Here is a 14622-nt window from a genome sequence, read left to right as displayed (position 1 = left end):
TTAGTTTGGGCCAGCGCTGTGGCGCAGCAGGTTAACACCCTGGCATGAAGCGCCAGCAACCCATATGGACACCGGTTCAAGACCCAGCTGCTGCACTTCCGATCCAGCTCTCTGCTATGGCCTGGGAAAGCAGCAGAAGATGGCCCAAGTCCCTGGGCCCTGCACCCATGCGGGAGACCCGGAGGAATCTCCCTGCTCCTCATTTCGGATCAGTGCAGCTCTGGCCATTGCAGCCAATTGGGGAGTGAACCACCAGAGGGAAGACCTCTCTCTCTCTGTGTACTCTGACTTTTAAAATAAAAAAAAAAAATAAAAAAAAATTAAAAAAAAAGAAGTCGTTAGCTAAGCACTAACCTATGTAACAATAGTGTGAACCCTTGAAAGCTGAGTTCAAAACATAAAAATAAGAGGGGCAGATGTAGAAGCACAGTTGTAAAGCTACCACTTGGGAAACCCAAATCTCAATCAGGGTGCCTGGGTATGAGTTCTGGCTCCAACTTTCTGCTAATGTGTACCCTGGGAGGCAGCAGGTGATGGCCATTAAAAATAATCAAGTGATAATTTTAGAGTTGAAAAGTGCTATAACTAAAATAAAAAACTCACTAGATGGTCTAAAGCACAAATCTGATAAAAATCTGCAAAATTAAATTACCCAATCAGAAGAACAGAAAAATATTGAAAAACACAGAATCAGAGAATTGTAGCCAACACTGAGCATACTAGTATGACTGCAATAGAAGTCTCAGAAAGGGGACAGTAAAAATAGAAGAAACAGGAGCCCCAGCTGTTGTGTAACAAGATAAGCTACTGCCTGAAACACTGGCTTCAATTGCAGGATGCTCCACTTCCAATCCAGCTCCCTGATAATGTGCCTGGGAAAGTAGCAGAACACAGTCCAAGTGCTTGGGTCCCTGCACCCACATGGGAGACCCGGAAGAAGCTTCTGGCTCTGGTTTGGTCCAGCCCAGCCCTGGCTGTTGCAGCCTTTTGGGGAGCAAAGCAGCATGTGGAAGATCAGTCTCTCTCTCTCTGGATATAACTCCACCTTTCAAATAAAATAAATCTTTTAAAAACAAAAAGAATTAGAAATAATTGCTCAAATATCTCATGAAAAACAATCTACAGTTCCAAGAAATTCAACAAACCCAAAGCAGTAAAATCACAAAGAGAACCATACCTAGATAAACTAATAAAACAGCTGATGATCGCAAACAAGAAGAAAAATATGGAAGGCAGTAAGAAGAAAATGACTCATTACATACAGGACAGTCTTTTCAGTAAATGATACTGGGCCAAATGAAACCCCGTATGTAAACACCAAAAAAAAGATGATGATGATGATGAAGAATGGAAACCTTTGCCTCATATCACAAGCGAAAATTAACTCAAACTGGATCCTAGAACTGTAGGATCTAAAACTGTTAACACTTCAAGAAAGAAGGTCAGCAAACACCATTTGAAAGGGTCTATAAAAGTAAGCATTTTAGCTTCTCCATTCAATACAGTCTCTGCAAACAACCATTCAAAACTAACTGGAGAGAGAGAGCAAGCATAGACAACATGCAAGTATGAGTGTGGCTACCAAGTTGGCCCAGATGAGGTCCACAAGCTATCATTTGCTGATTCATGTTCCAGAAGAATACAGTAGAGAAAATCTTTGTGATGCTGCATTAGGCAAGATTTCTCAAATATTATACCAAAAGCAGAATCCATGAGTGAAAAGAAATGACAAATAAATTTATGAAAATTAAAAACCTTTTCTGTTCATTAAGAAAATGAGAAGACATACAAAACAAATAGATCTTTGCAAATAGATCATCTGCCTAAATAATGAACCTACATACACAATATATATTTTCTTACAAATCAATATGACAAGTTATTAAAATAAAAATGGGGTAAAACATTTGCCTAGATGTTTCACAAAAGAAGATACACAAGTAACTAAAATACATGAAATTTTGCTCACAATCAGTCATTGAGAAATGCAAATTAACAGTACAATGAGATTACAGTATACGATTATTGGAATGGCTATAATCAAAAACATTGACAAGAACAGGTAATGGCCAGGATACAGAGAAACTGGAACCATCATGCACTGTTCTTGGAATATAAAATGATGTAGTCACATTGGAAAACAGTTTGGTAGCTTCTGAAAGAGCTGAAGTATAAAACTTATCATATGATCTAGCAATTCCACTCCTAAGTACTCATTCAAGAGAAGTGATAACACGTAAACAAAAACATTAACAGAAGAATGTCTGTGAAATTATTCATAAGTCACAGACTTAAAGTGATTCAATTATATACTATATGATACAATGAATTTTTTGGTAGAAAAAAAGAAATAAACTACTGATAGATGCCACAACATGGACAAATATCAGTAAATATATACTAACTGAAAAAGGATACATGCAAAAGACATTTTGTATGACTCCATTTACAGAACATTTCTAGAAAATGCACATCTAGGAACAAAAAGCAAATCAGTGGTTGCCTGAGGTAAAGGCTGGTTGAGGGCTGACCTCAAACGGATATCAGGTTTCTTTCTGGGGTAATGAAAATGTTCTAAAACTAAACTGTGACAGCAGTTGCAACACTTCACAAATATACTAGAGAATCATTTAGCTGAACTCTTAAAAGGGGTCAGTGTTGTAGTGTGTAAGTCATGCTTCAATAAAGCCACTTAAAAAGGGGGACACCATCTTCGCCACTTACAAGCTATGCTACTTGTAGCAGATTACTCTCTCAGTCCTCAATCTCTATAAAAATAGAATTAGTAAGACTGATCTCACAAGGCCCTTGTAAGCCATTTAGTAATGTACAAGAACATTCTACCTCTTCTTTTTCTGTCCAATAGTGTTAATCGTAGAAATTTTATGTATCCTAGATGTGTGATAGACAACAAAGAGTTGGAATCCCAGACAGTGGAACATTCTCATAAAACAAACAAACCTACTGCATTATCAACTACTGGCAGAGTATAAAAATTTTAAACTCAAACTTAAAACTTTTAATTATACTATATAAATGTGAATTTTAACACAAGAATAAATATTCCAGAAGTGATATGAAAACATTAATTTAATTGGAAGTAGCTGTTTTGCTTTAAAGATTTATTTTTTATTTATTTGAAAGGCTGAGTTAGAGAGAGAGGAAGAGACAGAAAGAAACCTTACATCTGCTTGTACACTCCCAAATGGCTGGGGCTAGATCACGCTGAAGCCAGGAGACCGGAGCTTCTTCCAAGTCTCCCACATGGGTAGCAGGGACCCAAACATTTGGGCTGTCCTCCACTGCTTTCCCAGGCACATTAGCAGGGAGCTGGGCCAGAGGTGGAGCAGCTGGGACTCAAATCACTGCCCACTGCAGGTGGTGGCTTAACCCACTACAGTAAAACGGAGTAGTTCTTAAATTAACTAGTGGTATACAAATAACTTTAAAATTGATGACATTTTAAATCAGATGAAATACTCTATAGAAATAATTATCTGCTTCTTTTCCCCTGAACATTAACGAATATGAAAATTTTCATTCCTATACAGATTCTTGCAATTTCCCAAAGATTCTTTTCTAGAAGCAATCCTGAGCTTCTTAAGATCTGAGGAGAATTAAAAAAATCATAAGACAGATCTACAGCAAGACAGTCGAGAGGGAAATTATCCTTAAGATACCAAGGTTGCTAGACAAGCAGCACTACTGTGATTTATTTTCCCTCTCCCACTTAATTCGAAAACAACCACAAGGAAAAAAAGGTGGGGGGAGGGGAGGTTGGGAGGTTGGTGGGAGTGGGGAATTTACAAAGCATAAAAACCAAAAAAGTCTAAAACTCTGACAAAAATAAAATGTGTTTTAATCTTTTCAAATGTGTTTTGCTACTTCTTGTCTGTCTTTTTCATGGTCATGGAAACTAATATTGTTCTATTACCATGAACAAAGAATTCTTGCTCATTTTTCCTGTGCTCCCATGCCCCCTACAGTGTTCTATAATTATGAAAATTCCCTCTTGCTGGTGTCTAATACTCAAAGGGAATCAACATATAGAAAAAAGAGAGAAAAAAAATGTTTGCTCTAAAACCTCAAATGACAAAAAAAATTGTGTTTTAAATTAGTATAAAAGTTAACAATAAGAACATAGCACTTGAACATGGCACTGCTGTTTTAACTATCATTAAACTGTAAACAACTAGAGACACTGAGGCCTGTGTTTACATGCAGAGCCCGGTCACTACATTTTCTTAATGACTATACAGGAGCAGATCCTACTTTTCTCTGACCATTTCTAATATTTAAAGGTCTGCAGCAGCACGGTGGTGCTGGCATCCCACATCAGAGTGCCCGTTCAAGTCCCAGGTGCTCTGCTTCGAATCCTACTTCCTGCTAATGCACCTAGGAAGGCAGCAGATGGCTCAAGCGCTGGAGTTCCTGCCACCCCAGTGGGAAACCCAGAACGAGTTCTTGGCCCCTGTCTTTGGTCTGGCCCAGTCCTAGCTGTGGTGAGCCAAGTTCCAATTGCAAACAACTCTTCTAAAGATTGCACCATTGGGCCTACTATGTTAACTTTCCTATGAAATCCCACTTTCTCTCCCATTTTTGGGTCACCATATTGCCATTCCAACTGTTTGTTTTTTGACTCTTTTAAATGCCTTCCTAACCCTTATTATAGCTGATATTTTACTGTATTTTAAGATTTCTTTCCTTTCCGATGGTGGCCTCAATGTAGGTTTTTTTTTTTTTTATATTTCTTTATTTCAAAGGCAGAGCAAGAGACAGGTATTTTCTGTCCAGTGATTCACTCCCTATATGGCCACCACAGCTAGGGGTTTCCCCCACCCGACAATAAACCTTTTCCCTTAAAAAAAAAAAAATAAATAAATAAGTAAATCTCTTTTAAAATCTACAACTTTCTGACTTTCCATCCAAGCAGAAATATTAGTAAGGAAGGTTTCCTAAAGAAAACATATTTCAGGTACTAGAACACCACAGTAAGCTTTATTTTGCAAACACAATCATTTAAAGCTATCATAAAGCAAAACAATGCTATAAATTACCCCAAGTTTGTTGTCAGAACTACAGAACAATTCCAATATTTGTTAAAAACAAGTTACCATTTCCATAGCCTACATTCTCTCTTAACCTTATGCCCATTTCTGGCTTTACCATCTCTGATAATGGTAATACTATGAGGTCTCAAAGATGGCATTTTCTTTAATTCATTTTAATTCCCCACACCTTCTATGTGTACGGAATCTATACAGAATCCTACGATGTTAACTTTTAACTAACTCCTGTATCTAATTCAGTCGGCTTACCTCACCTGCAACTACCTTCATCTAAAGTCACTACAACTTCTTTAATCCCATCAGAAGCAGAATCTATTTTTCTTGCCCCTTGAAATTAGCCTTGGGACTTGCTTTGACCAGCAAAATGCAGCCTAAGTGATGCTAGGCCACTTGTGGATTTAAATATCAAAAGGCCTACAAGTTTCTATTTTTGTTCATTTGTACTCTCAACTGCCACATACTCTATTTATTGGTGAGGGAACACCACGTGAAGACAGGTCTTGAAGGGTGAGTGACAAGTGGAGATAGATGAGAAGCAAATTCAGAACTGAGGTGCCACAGCAGATTACCAGTACCACAGTTCCAACAAGAAAGGGTATCGGGTATCTTGGAACCTTGAGAATAAGACTACCTACAGACAAGCTGCCTCCACTGACCCTTCATCAAATTTCCAACCCACAAAATCATAAGCAAAAAATTAGGCATATGAAGGTAATTTGTTATGCTGCAATAGATGACTGAGACAGAACAAGAGCACTGGAAATGGGGTGCTGCTATAATAGAAACCCAAAACTGTTAAACTGGCTTTTAGGACACAGAGGCTGGCAGAAGTTGAAAGGGCAAGAATGAAACTGGAAAATACGGGAAGAGCAGTAAAGAAATTGCTAAAGAAGGAGGGAAGAAAAGGTGATTCAAACTGCACAGTGGCAGAACAACTAGCAAAACTGTCCGTGAAGCACTGAGATTAAAGGTGCCGCTAACAAGCCTGTGAACCAGCCTAAGCAGAGACAGAGGCAGAATTTCCAGTGTTAATGGCTTCTTTATGGCTAAGTATGAGAAGATACAAGAAAAACAGTAGCTAAAGAAGGAATTTGCAAGCAAGTTTTTTTTTTATTCTTAACTGATAGATATTTGCAAGCAAAATTTTAAAAAAAATATTTCTAACCAGGAATTACTTAGTTGGAAAGTAACTATTTCTCCTCTCTTCAAACAACAACAAAAAAACTAAATCAAAGAAAATAGCAAGAGGGTCAAATCCAGAGCACTGCCCGTGAAAAAGTAGCCACACAATCAACAAATAAAGAACATATCTCTAAGATCTTTTAAGACTTCAGAAACACTCAGAGCAGTGTTTGCATACCTTGTCAGGTTGGCAAAAGGATTTCCAAGAAACTCACAGGGTACTAACTTGTAACCAGATACCTGATAGAAGTTCAGATATTCCACAGCACATAGCTATACTACATTGGATGACTACAATGATATTCCCATCTATATCTATCTATCTATCTATATATATATATATATATATACACACACACATACATATATATATAAAATATGACAGGATGTTGAATATTTTCTCTCTAAAGAAATTATAAATGTTTGGAGAAATAAGTATGTTTACCTTGATGTGAGCATCACACAATGTATATATGTATCAAAACAGGGCACGGTACTCCACAAATGAGTTTAATTTTTATCAGTTAAGAATGAAAATTAAAAATAAAAGAAACTTTTACAGGACCTTACTTAGTGTCTAAAGTAGTCAGAGACTTGTCTCAGAAACAAGTGTAGATGTGACTGGTCTAAGGGAACATATTTAGAAACTTATAAATGGAAAATGTACAAAGTATTTAAAGGAGTTCAACTACTATGAAGCAAAAGAAACATTTTCAAATCAGAGGCTTCTAAGCTTTGAAATTGGCAAATATATGAAGCAGACTGTGACCCCTATTCAAGAGCTAACAAAGCCATTCTTCTTCTTCTTCTTATTATTATTATTATTATTATTAGTTTTAGTTTTATTTGAAAGGCAGAATCATAGTGAGAGAGGGAGAGAGAGAGAATCTTCCATCTACTGATTGATTCCCCACATGGCCGCAATAACAAGGCTGGGTCAGGCGGAAGCCAAGAGCTTCATCCGGTCTCCCACATAGGTGGCAGGGGCCCAAACACTTGAGTCTTCTTCCGATGCTTTTCCAGACACATTAGCAGGGAACTGGATGGGAAGTGGAGCAGCTGGGAATTAAACATGTGCCCTATGGGCAGTGGCTCAACCTGCTATGCCACAACAGCCCTAAGGTCCATTTCTTAGGGAAAAGTCAAACTGACTCAAAGAGTGGAGTCAACAGTCCAAAGGATCTAGTAAAATACAGGAAAAACAACAAATTACAAAACAACTACCAGAAGACAGAAGAAATCCATAATCAAGGAACACTCTCTGGTCCTTGGTTAGAGCACAGAATTGCTTTAGTTCACAGAACGCCATGCTTCCCAATCTTTCCCTCTCCAATGGGACTATCTACTGTGATTAACTATCCCTGTCTCAAAATCGCACACCCAAGGAGCCTCATTCAGACCCTAACTTGATGCAGATCATATGATAATGGACTCTGAGTTGGGGTCATAACCGGATGAGATTTTGGGGCAGCTGGAAGGGATGGATATATATTACACAGATGGTATCAACAATTTCTCTTATTCCTGTAAATTTATGTTACTCCTCCCAGAAAAAGGGGTAATCTATTTCTCCTTTCCTAAGTCTTGGCTGACATGATGATATTAAGAACTATGAAAAAGAGAATTCAGTGCAAATAGTGCTGTGTGGTTTTAGGATTAGAAACTATTTCTTGCTCTCTTAGTACCCTGTGTGCCTATGTGAAGAAGTCTAAGCATGCCAGGTTAAGACACACATGGCCCATTTCATAGTACCTTGGTACAACACCCTGCTCCAACTCCTAACTCCAGCTTTCTGTTAATGCAGACCCTGGGAGACAGAAGGGACAGTTCAAGGTACAGGCTTCCTCCCAACCAGATAGGAGACCTGGGTTTGAGTTCCCACTCCTGGCTTTGGCCCAGCCCCGCTTCAGCTGTTGGAAGCATTTGGGGAGCAAACTAGTAGATGGGAGATTTCTGTCTGCCTCTCAGATGAATTAAATTTTTTAAAAGAATAAGAAGTAGGTGCTGGCGCCACGGCTCACTAGGCTAATCCTCCGCCTTGCGGCGCCAGCACACCGGGTTCTAGTACCGGTTGGGGCGCCGGATTCTGTCCCGGTTGCCCCTCTTCCAGGCCTGCTCTCTGCTGTGGCCAGGGAGTGCAGTGGAGGATGGCCCAAGTGCTTGGGCCCTGCACCCCATGGGAGACCAGGGTAAGTACCTGGCTCCTGCCATCGGATCAGCGCGGTGCGCCGGCCGCGGCAGCCATTGGAGGGTGAACCAAGGAAGACCTTTCTGTCTGTCTCTCTCTCTCTCACTGTCCACTCTGCCTGCCAAAAAAAAAAATAAGAAGTAGGAACCCAGGTTATTCACTGCAAGAGAGGACAAGAAGATAAAAAGGCACAGCTGATAAATAAAAGTCTACCTAGAGAAAAAATGAGGGATCTCAAATAAAAGCACTAAGACCCAAGACAAGATTATTAATAATAACAAATAAGGCCATCCTGAAATCTGAGCCACCTTAGTCAACATCTTGTGGGCCAGAGCAAAATGCTCCCCTTGTCCGCTAATTCCTGACTCCAAAATTGCAAGCAATGAAACAGTTAAAATTTTAAACCACTAAATTCTGAAATAATTTGTTAAACAATAATAAATAACTCATAGAATAATAAATAATAAATAACAAATGCTACAAAGAAAAAGTACTAGGTACTACTTAAGAGTATTAGGGATCCCAGTGTAACATGACAGTAACTCATTTAACACAATTAAGGAGAGCAGCTGGTGCAGCACCTGCATCCCATCTGGGCGCCGCATCCCATCTGGGCACCAGCTGGAGGCCCAGCTGCTCCACTTCCCATCCAGCTCTCTGCTATGCCTGGGAAAGCAGTGGAGGATGGCCCAGTCCTTGGGCCTCTGCACCTGCATGGGAGACCCAGAAGAAGCTCCTGGCTCCTGGCTTCAGATTGACACAGCTCTGGCCACTGCAGCCAATTGGGGAGTGAACAAGCGGATAGAATACCTTTCTCGGGGCTGGCGCTGTGGCTCACCTGGTTAATCCTCTGCCTGCAGTGCCAGCATCCCATATGGGCGCCGGGTTCTAGTCCTGGCTGCTCCTCTTCCAGTCCAGCTCTCTGCTCTGGCCTGGGAGGGCAGTGGAGGATGGCCCAAGTGCTTGGGCCCCTGTACCCGCATGGGAGACCAGGAAGAAGCACCTGGCTCCTGGCTTTGGATCAGCGCAGTGCCAACCGTGGCGGCTATTTGGGGACCTTTCTCTCTCTCTCTCTCTCACTGTCTATCTGTCAAATAAAAAAAATAAAAAAAAAATTAGAATACCTCTCTCTCTCTCTCCTTCTCTGTGTTAACTCTGACTTTAAAATAAATAAATCTTTAAAAAAAAAAAAGAGGGAGAACTATGAAAAGTATTTTTGTTTGCTAAAGTTTCCACTTTCTTAAGGTTTCTACAGCATATATGTCATGCTTTTAAAATAACCAAAAGAATGTTATTTTGTTAAAATCGTTAAGGATATTGTTGTCAGCTTACTGGTTTTATTCTACTGAGGTCTATTAAGTCTAAATTATATTTTCTCTTGATAAAATATGTAAATATTTCAGCAAACAAAAATTTTCTATGATCTTTTGAGGTTTAAGAATGTAATTATGATAAAAGCAATCCAAGAAATAAATGATATATGTTTTCACAATTTATGAAAACCTAGGATGTGTTAAAAGAAATTTAATTAAAATAATTGGCTTATAATTTAATATTACATGGATTTTTAAAAAATTCTTCAGGAGCCAGGCTGTGACATAGCAGGTACAGCAGCGCCTGCAGTGCTGGCATCCCATATGGATGTTCCACTTCCAATCCAGCTCTTTGCTATGGCCCAAGTCCTTGGGCCGCTATACTGGCATAGGGGACCCCAAGGAAGCTCCTGACTTCTGGCTTCAGATCAGCCCAGCTCCAGCTGTTGAGGCCATTTGGAGAGTAAACGAGAGGATGGAAGACATACCTGTCTGTCTGTCTGTCTCTCTCTCACTCTCTCTGCCTCTGCCTCTCCATAACTCTGCCTTTCAAATAAATAAATAAATCTTTAAAAAAAAAAAAAGCAGTGGGTTTTAGTAGGTCACAAGTATATCGGCTGATATAACATAAGCCACAGCATTAAAAATTCCATGGTAATCTTTGACTTCATTAACATATACAACAGAGAACCTACAACGCACCAAGTACTTTACTAAGGGAATATGGTAGGGGCCAGTGTTGTGGTCTAGTGGGTTAAGCTACCACCTGTAATGTCAGAATCCCATATGGGCACTGATTTGTGTCCCAGCTGCTCCACTTCTGATCCACCTCCCTACTAATGCACCTGGGTAAAGCAACTATTTAGCCCCCTGCCACTCATGTGAGAGACAAGGAAGAAGCTCCTGGGTTCTAGCTTTAGCATGGCCAAGCCTTTGCCATTGCAGCAATTTAGGGAGTAAATCAGCAACTGGGAGTTCTCTCTCTGTCTCCCACTCTCCCTCCCTCCCTCCATCTCTCCCTCTGTCTCTGTTACTCTGACTTCCAAATAAATAAATCTTAAAAGAAACAGAGACAGAATACAGTGAAAAAATTAAAAGAAATAATAATACCATATTTCAAATTAGTCAAACAGTAAGTGGAATATCAAATCCATATGAAGGAAATGGTTGAAAAAAATCAGGAAATGTGACTGACAAAGAAGAATCTCTAATTCAAATGCTGCACTAAAAGGAGAAAACTCCAGAAACTTTTTTTTTTTTTTTACCAAAGTAAATTAATGAGTACCACTTGTTGGGCCTGGGATTACACACTGTTATAGACAGTGGAAAGCAAAACAGATACTGTGTCCCTATCTTCACTCTGCTTACAGTCCAGTGAGCATCCCCACTGGAAGACCTTTAGCAGGTACCAAATAACAATCAGTCATGAGAGAAATCTGTGTGCTTCATATAAGGCTGAAATAAATGGTCTCTAAAGTTACTTCCAAATCTAAAACTTTATGATTAAATATAACACTGTACCATAAAAGAACTTAGTCATTACTCTGAGAAAAGCAATGAATGATCAAGAAAGCCAAGATACACACACTTTTTTTATATATACATTTCCATGTAACAAAATAACTCTGTCAATCTGCCTTCAGAGGCAAACTATTCAAAATCAATTTCAAAACACATTAAGACATTCTAATCTCAAATTTTTATTCACTTCAGATAACAAAATGTATTTTACCTCTTTACTCTCATAATTATCTTACCCTAGTCAAAATAATTTCAAAAAAATAATTGCCTGGTTTAAGATGTATTACATCAATCAATATACCTTTCCATGGCTTTAGCTGTATAAGGCAAGTGCATTTCAATACTGTGTTCATCTTCATCTGTTTGTAGAGACATGCGTTCAAACATTCCTGTCTTCCACAGTTCTCCGTAAACTAAAGAGATTTCAGAATACATTAAAACAATGACATTAACATATATCCTTATCCTATCAAATTCTACCCTGTTAACACAAAATAGCACGCGTTAGCAAGAGAAAGAAGCAGAGTATTGTCTTTCATTTTCATTAACAAAAAAATCCTCATTTTATAATTTACCAGGCAAAATAATACTTACTCATCATTCTATACCTAAGTTATATAAAGAAATAATAAATTTCTCATCAGTTCTTTCTTTCATTATTTCTAAAATCACCCCTGGGTCTAGGCTTTTCCTTGACCTTAATCAGGGCCCACTAGCAAGAACACAGTTAATGAGAACTCCTAGTGAAATATGGAAAAGCCACTGGCCACTCATGAAATTGAATAAGGTAGCTTTGAAGTTTCATTTTTTAATAAATTGTGTGCCATTACTACTTCACATCTCAAGTTTCTGCCATACCAAGAACAGAAAATTCCTGTTAAGAATGTTATTTTCCTCAAAACTCTAAATCAAGTTCATGTGACAGATCACATCATAAATTGTACCATGCCAACTTAAAATACTTAGTAATTCAGACGCTTCTGATGAATATGTAAAACTGGATACTACAGGGCAAAGAAAAGGTGAAGTTCACCATTTGGGGGAGAGGGGTAGGAGACTATGATGAGAATATTTTATCACAGAACAATTTAATATCTAAATCCTTAAGTAGATTTTACCATACCAAAGAAAGAAAAAAAGAGAAGAATGATTTTTTTTTTACATAAAATTACACCTGGTTTAAAATTCTCCATTTCTTCATTAGCAAGCTATCCAAAATCTAAAATTTTCTGAATGCTTCAATAAGGTTTTGAAAATGAAGTATGAGGGTCCAGCACTGTGGGTTAAGCTGCTGTCAGCAACGTGGGCATCCCATATCGGCACCAGTTCAAGTCCTGGCTGTTTCACTTCCAATCCAGCTCCCTGCTAATACACCTGGGAAATCAGTAAAGGATCACCCAAGTTCTTGGGCCCCTGCACAAACATGGGAGACCCAGAAGAAGCTCCTGGCTCCTGGCTTCAGCCTGACCCAGCTCTAACCACTGCAGCCATTTGGGAAGTGAACCAGTAGATGAAAGATCGATTGATCGCTCGCTCTCTCTCTCTCTCTCTCTCTCTGTGTATGTGTGTGTCTTCTCTAATTCTGATTTTCAAATACATAAATAAATATTTTTTTAAAAAAGTGATGTGTGTCCCCTAAAACCATCTAAGGGCCTAAGCTTCATTAATAAGATATATTCCAGGGGCCGACCTTGTGGCATAGTGGGTAAAGCCACTGCCTGCACTGCTGGCATCCCATATGGGAACCAGTTCAAGACCAAGCTGCTCCACTTCTGTTCTAGCTCTCTGCCATGGTTTGGGACAGCAGCAGAAAATGGCCCAAGTGCTTGGGCCCCTGCACCTGCGTGGGAGACCTGGAAGAAGCTCCTGGCTCCCAGCTTTGGATTGGCCCAGTTCCCGCTGTTGCGGCCAATTGGGGAGTGAACCAGAGGGTGGAAGATCTCTCTCTCGCTCTCGCTCTCTGCCTCTCCTTCTCTCTGTGTAACTCTAAATTTCAAATAAATAAATAAATCTTTAAAAAAAGATACATTCCAATAACAAATTCCTACTACTCTGTGATACTTAAAACCTCAAATTGGCCAGCGCCGCGGCTCAATAGGCTAATCCTCCACCTAGTGGCGCCGGCACACCGGGTTCCAGTCCCGGTCAGGGACCAGTCCCGGATTCTGTCCCAGTTGCCCCTCTTCCAGTCCAGCTCTTTGCTGTGGCCAGGGAGTGCAGTGGAGGATGGCCCAAGTGCTTGGGCCCTGCACCCACATGGGAGACCAGGAGAAGCACCTGGTTCCTGCCTTCGGATTAGCGTGGTGCGCCGGCCACAGCGCGCCAGCCCATTGGAGGGTGAACCAATGGCAAAGGAAGACCTTTCTGTCTGTCTGTCTCTCTCTCACTGTCCACTCTGCCTGTCCAAAAAAAAAAAAAAACTCAAATTATGAAAATTTAAGTCTAAAACAAAAGAGCTAATCATTTCTTTTACAAATCAATTATTTTCATTTAACAGAAGAAAGTGCTGCAAAATTTCCTGAAACAAAAGCACCCCAAATGTAATAATCTGATGAGAGGGAAAGATAAAACCAAGTTTATGAAGGTAATTATTTTGAGGAAGGCAAATCTTTGTTCAGGATGTATTGTTTCATATTTTTCTCTTACTTCTCCAAAAATATTGGTATAAACTTGAAAGGTTTTAATTTATACATGTGTTATGTAGAAACTATGATTTCTGGAACACTCAGGAAAAAATAACAAACAAATTAACGTAGTTAAAAATAACAGAAGATTCACGTAGGGGCCGGCGCTGTGGCGCAGTGGGTTAACATCCTAGCCTGAAGCACTGGCATCCAATATGGGCGCCGGTTCGAGACCCAGCCACTCCACTTCCAATCCAGCTCTCTGCTATGGCCTGGGAAAGCAATATAAAATGGCCCAAGTCCTTGGGCCCCTACACCCATGTGGGAGACCCAGAAGAGGCTCCTGGCTCCTCGCTTCAGATCGGCGCAGCTCCAGCTGTTGTAGCCCGTTGGGGAGTGAGCCACTGGATGGAAGATCTCTCCCTCTCTTTCTCTCTCTGCCTCTCTTCTCTCTGTGTAACTCTGACTTTCAAATAAGTAAATAAATATTTTTAAAAAAAGATTCATGTAGAAGTTAATCTTTTATAAGTTATAAAACGATAGTCCCATTTTTTCACCACAAAATCACTTGAGAGGAAATACATGTCTTATCATCACTATCTATTTACAGTGGGAAAAGTGATTCACATATGAGACATTATAATATGCCCATATTTTTCATCAAGTTGGTATGGGTATCTAATTTCTTGACTCATGGTACAAAGACTACATGGTACATCCCTGAA

The 14622-nt window shown here is 39.6% G+C and overlaps 1 protein-coding gene across 19 annotated transcripts in view; it reads right to left on the bottom strand.

Moving 5' to 3' along the window:
• The window catches only part of MEMO1 (mediator of cell motility 1), a 652780-nt gene that overhangs the window by 33826 nt on the left and 604332 nt on the right, over window positions 1-14622 (bottom strand). For all 19 annotated transcript variants that reach the window (XR_016229495.1, XR_016229493.1, XR_016229502.1 and 16 more), the window contains one exon: window positions 11575-11686. Coding sequence is in view for 6 of the 19 variants with exons in the window: in XM_051843036.3 (XP_051698996.1) it covers window positions 11575-11686 (112 nt within the window). In the remaining 13 variants the exon portion in view is untranslated. The remainder of the gene's footprint in view (window positions 1-11574; window positions 11687-14622) is intronic.

Source organism: Oryctolagus cuniculus, chromosome 2 (genome assembly GCF_051225735.1).
Source record: "Oryctolagus cuniculus isolate XC-2025 breed Fujian yellow rabbit chromosome 2, ASM5122573v1, whole genome shotgun sequence".
NCBI classification, from domain to species: domain Eukaryota; kingdom Metazoa; phylum Chordata; class Mammalia; order Lagomorpha; family Leporidae; genus Oryctolagus; species Oryctolagus cuniculus.
The sequence above is the reverse complement of the archived record's forward strand: the minus strand, read 5'-3'. Positions and strand labels throughout refer to the sequence as shown.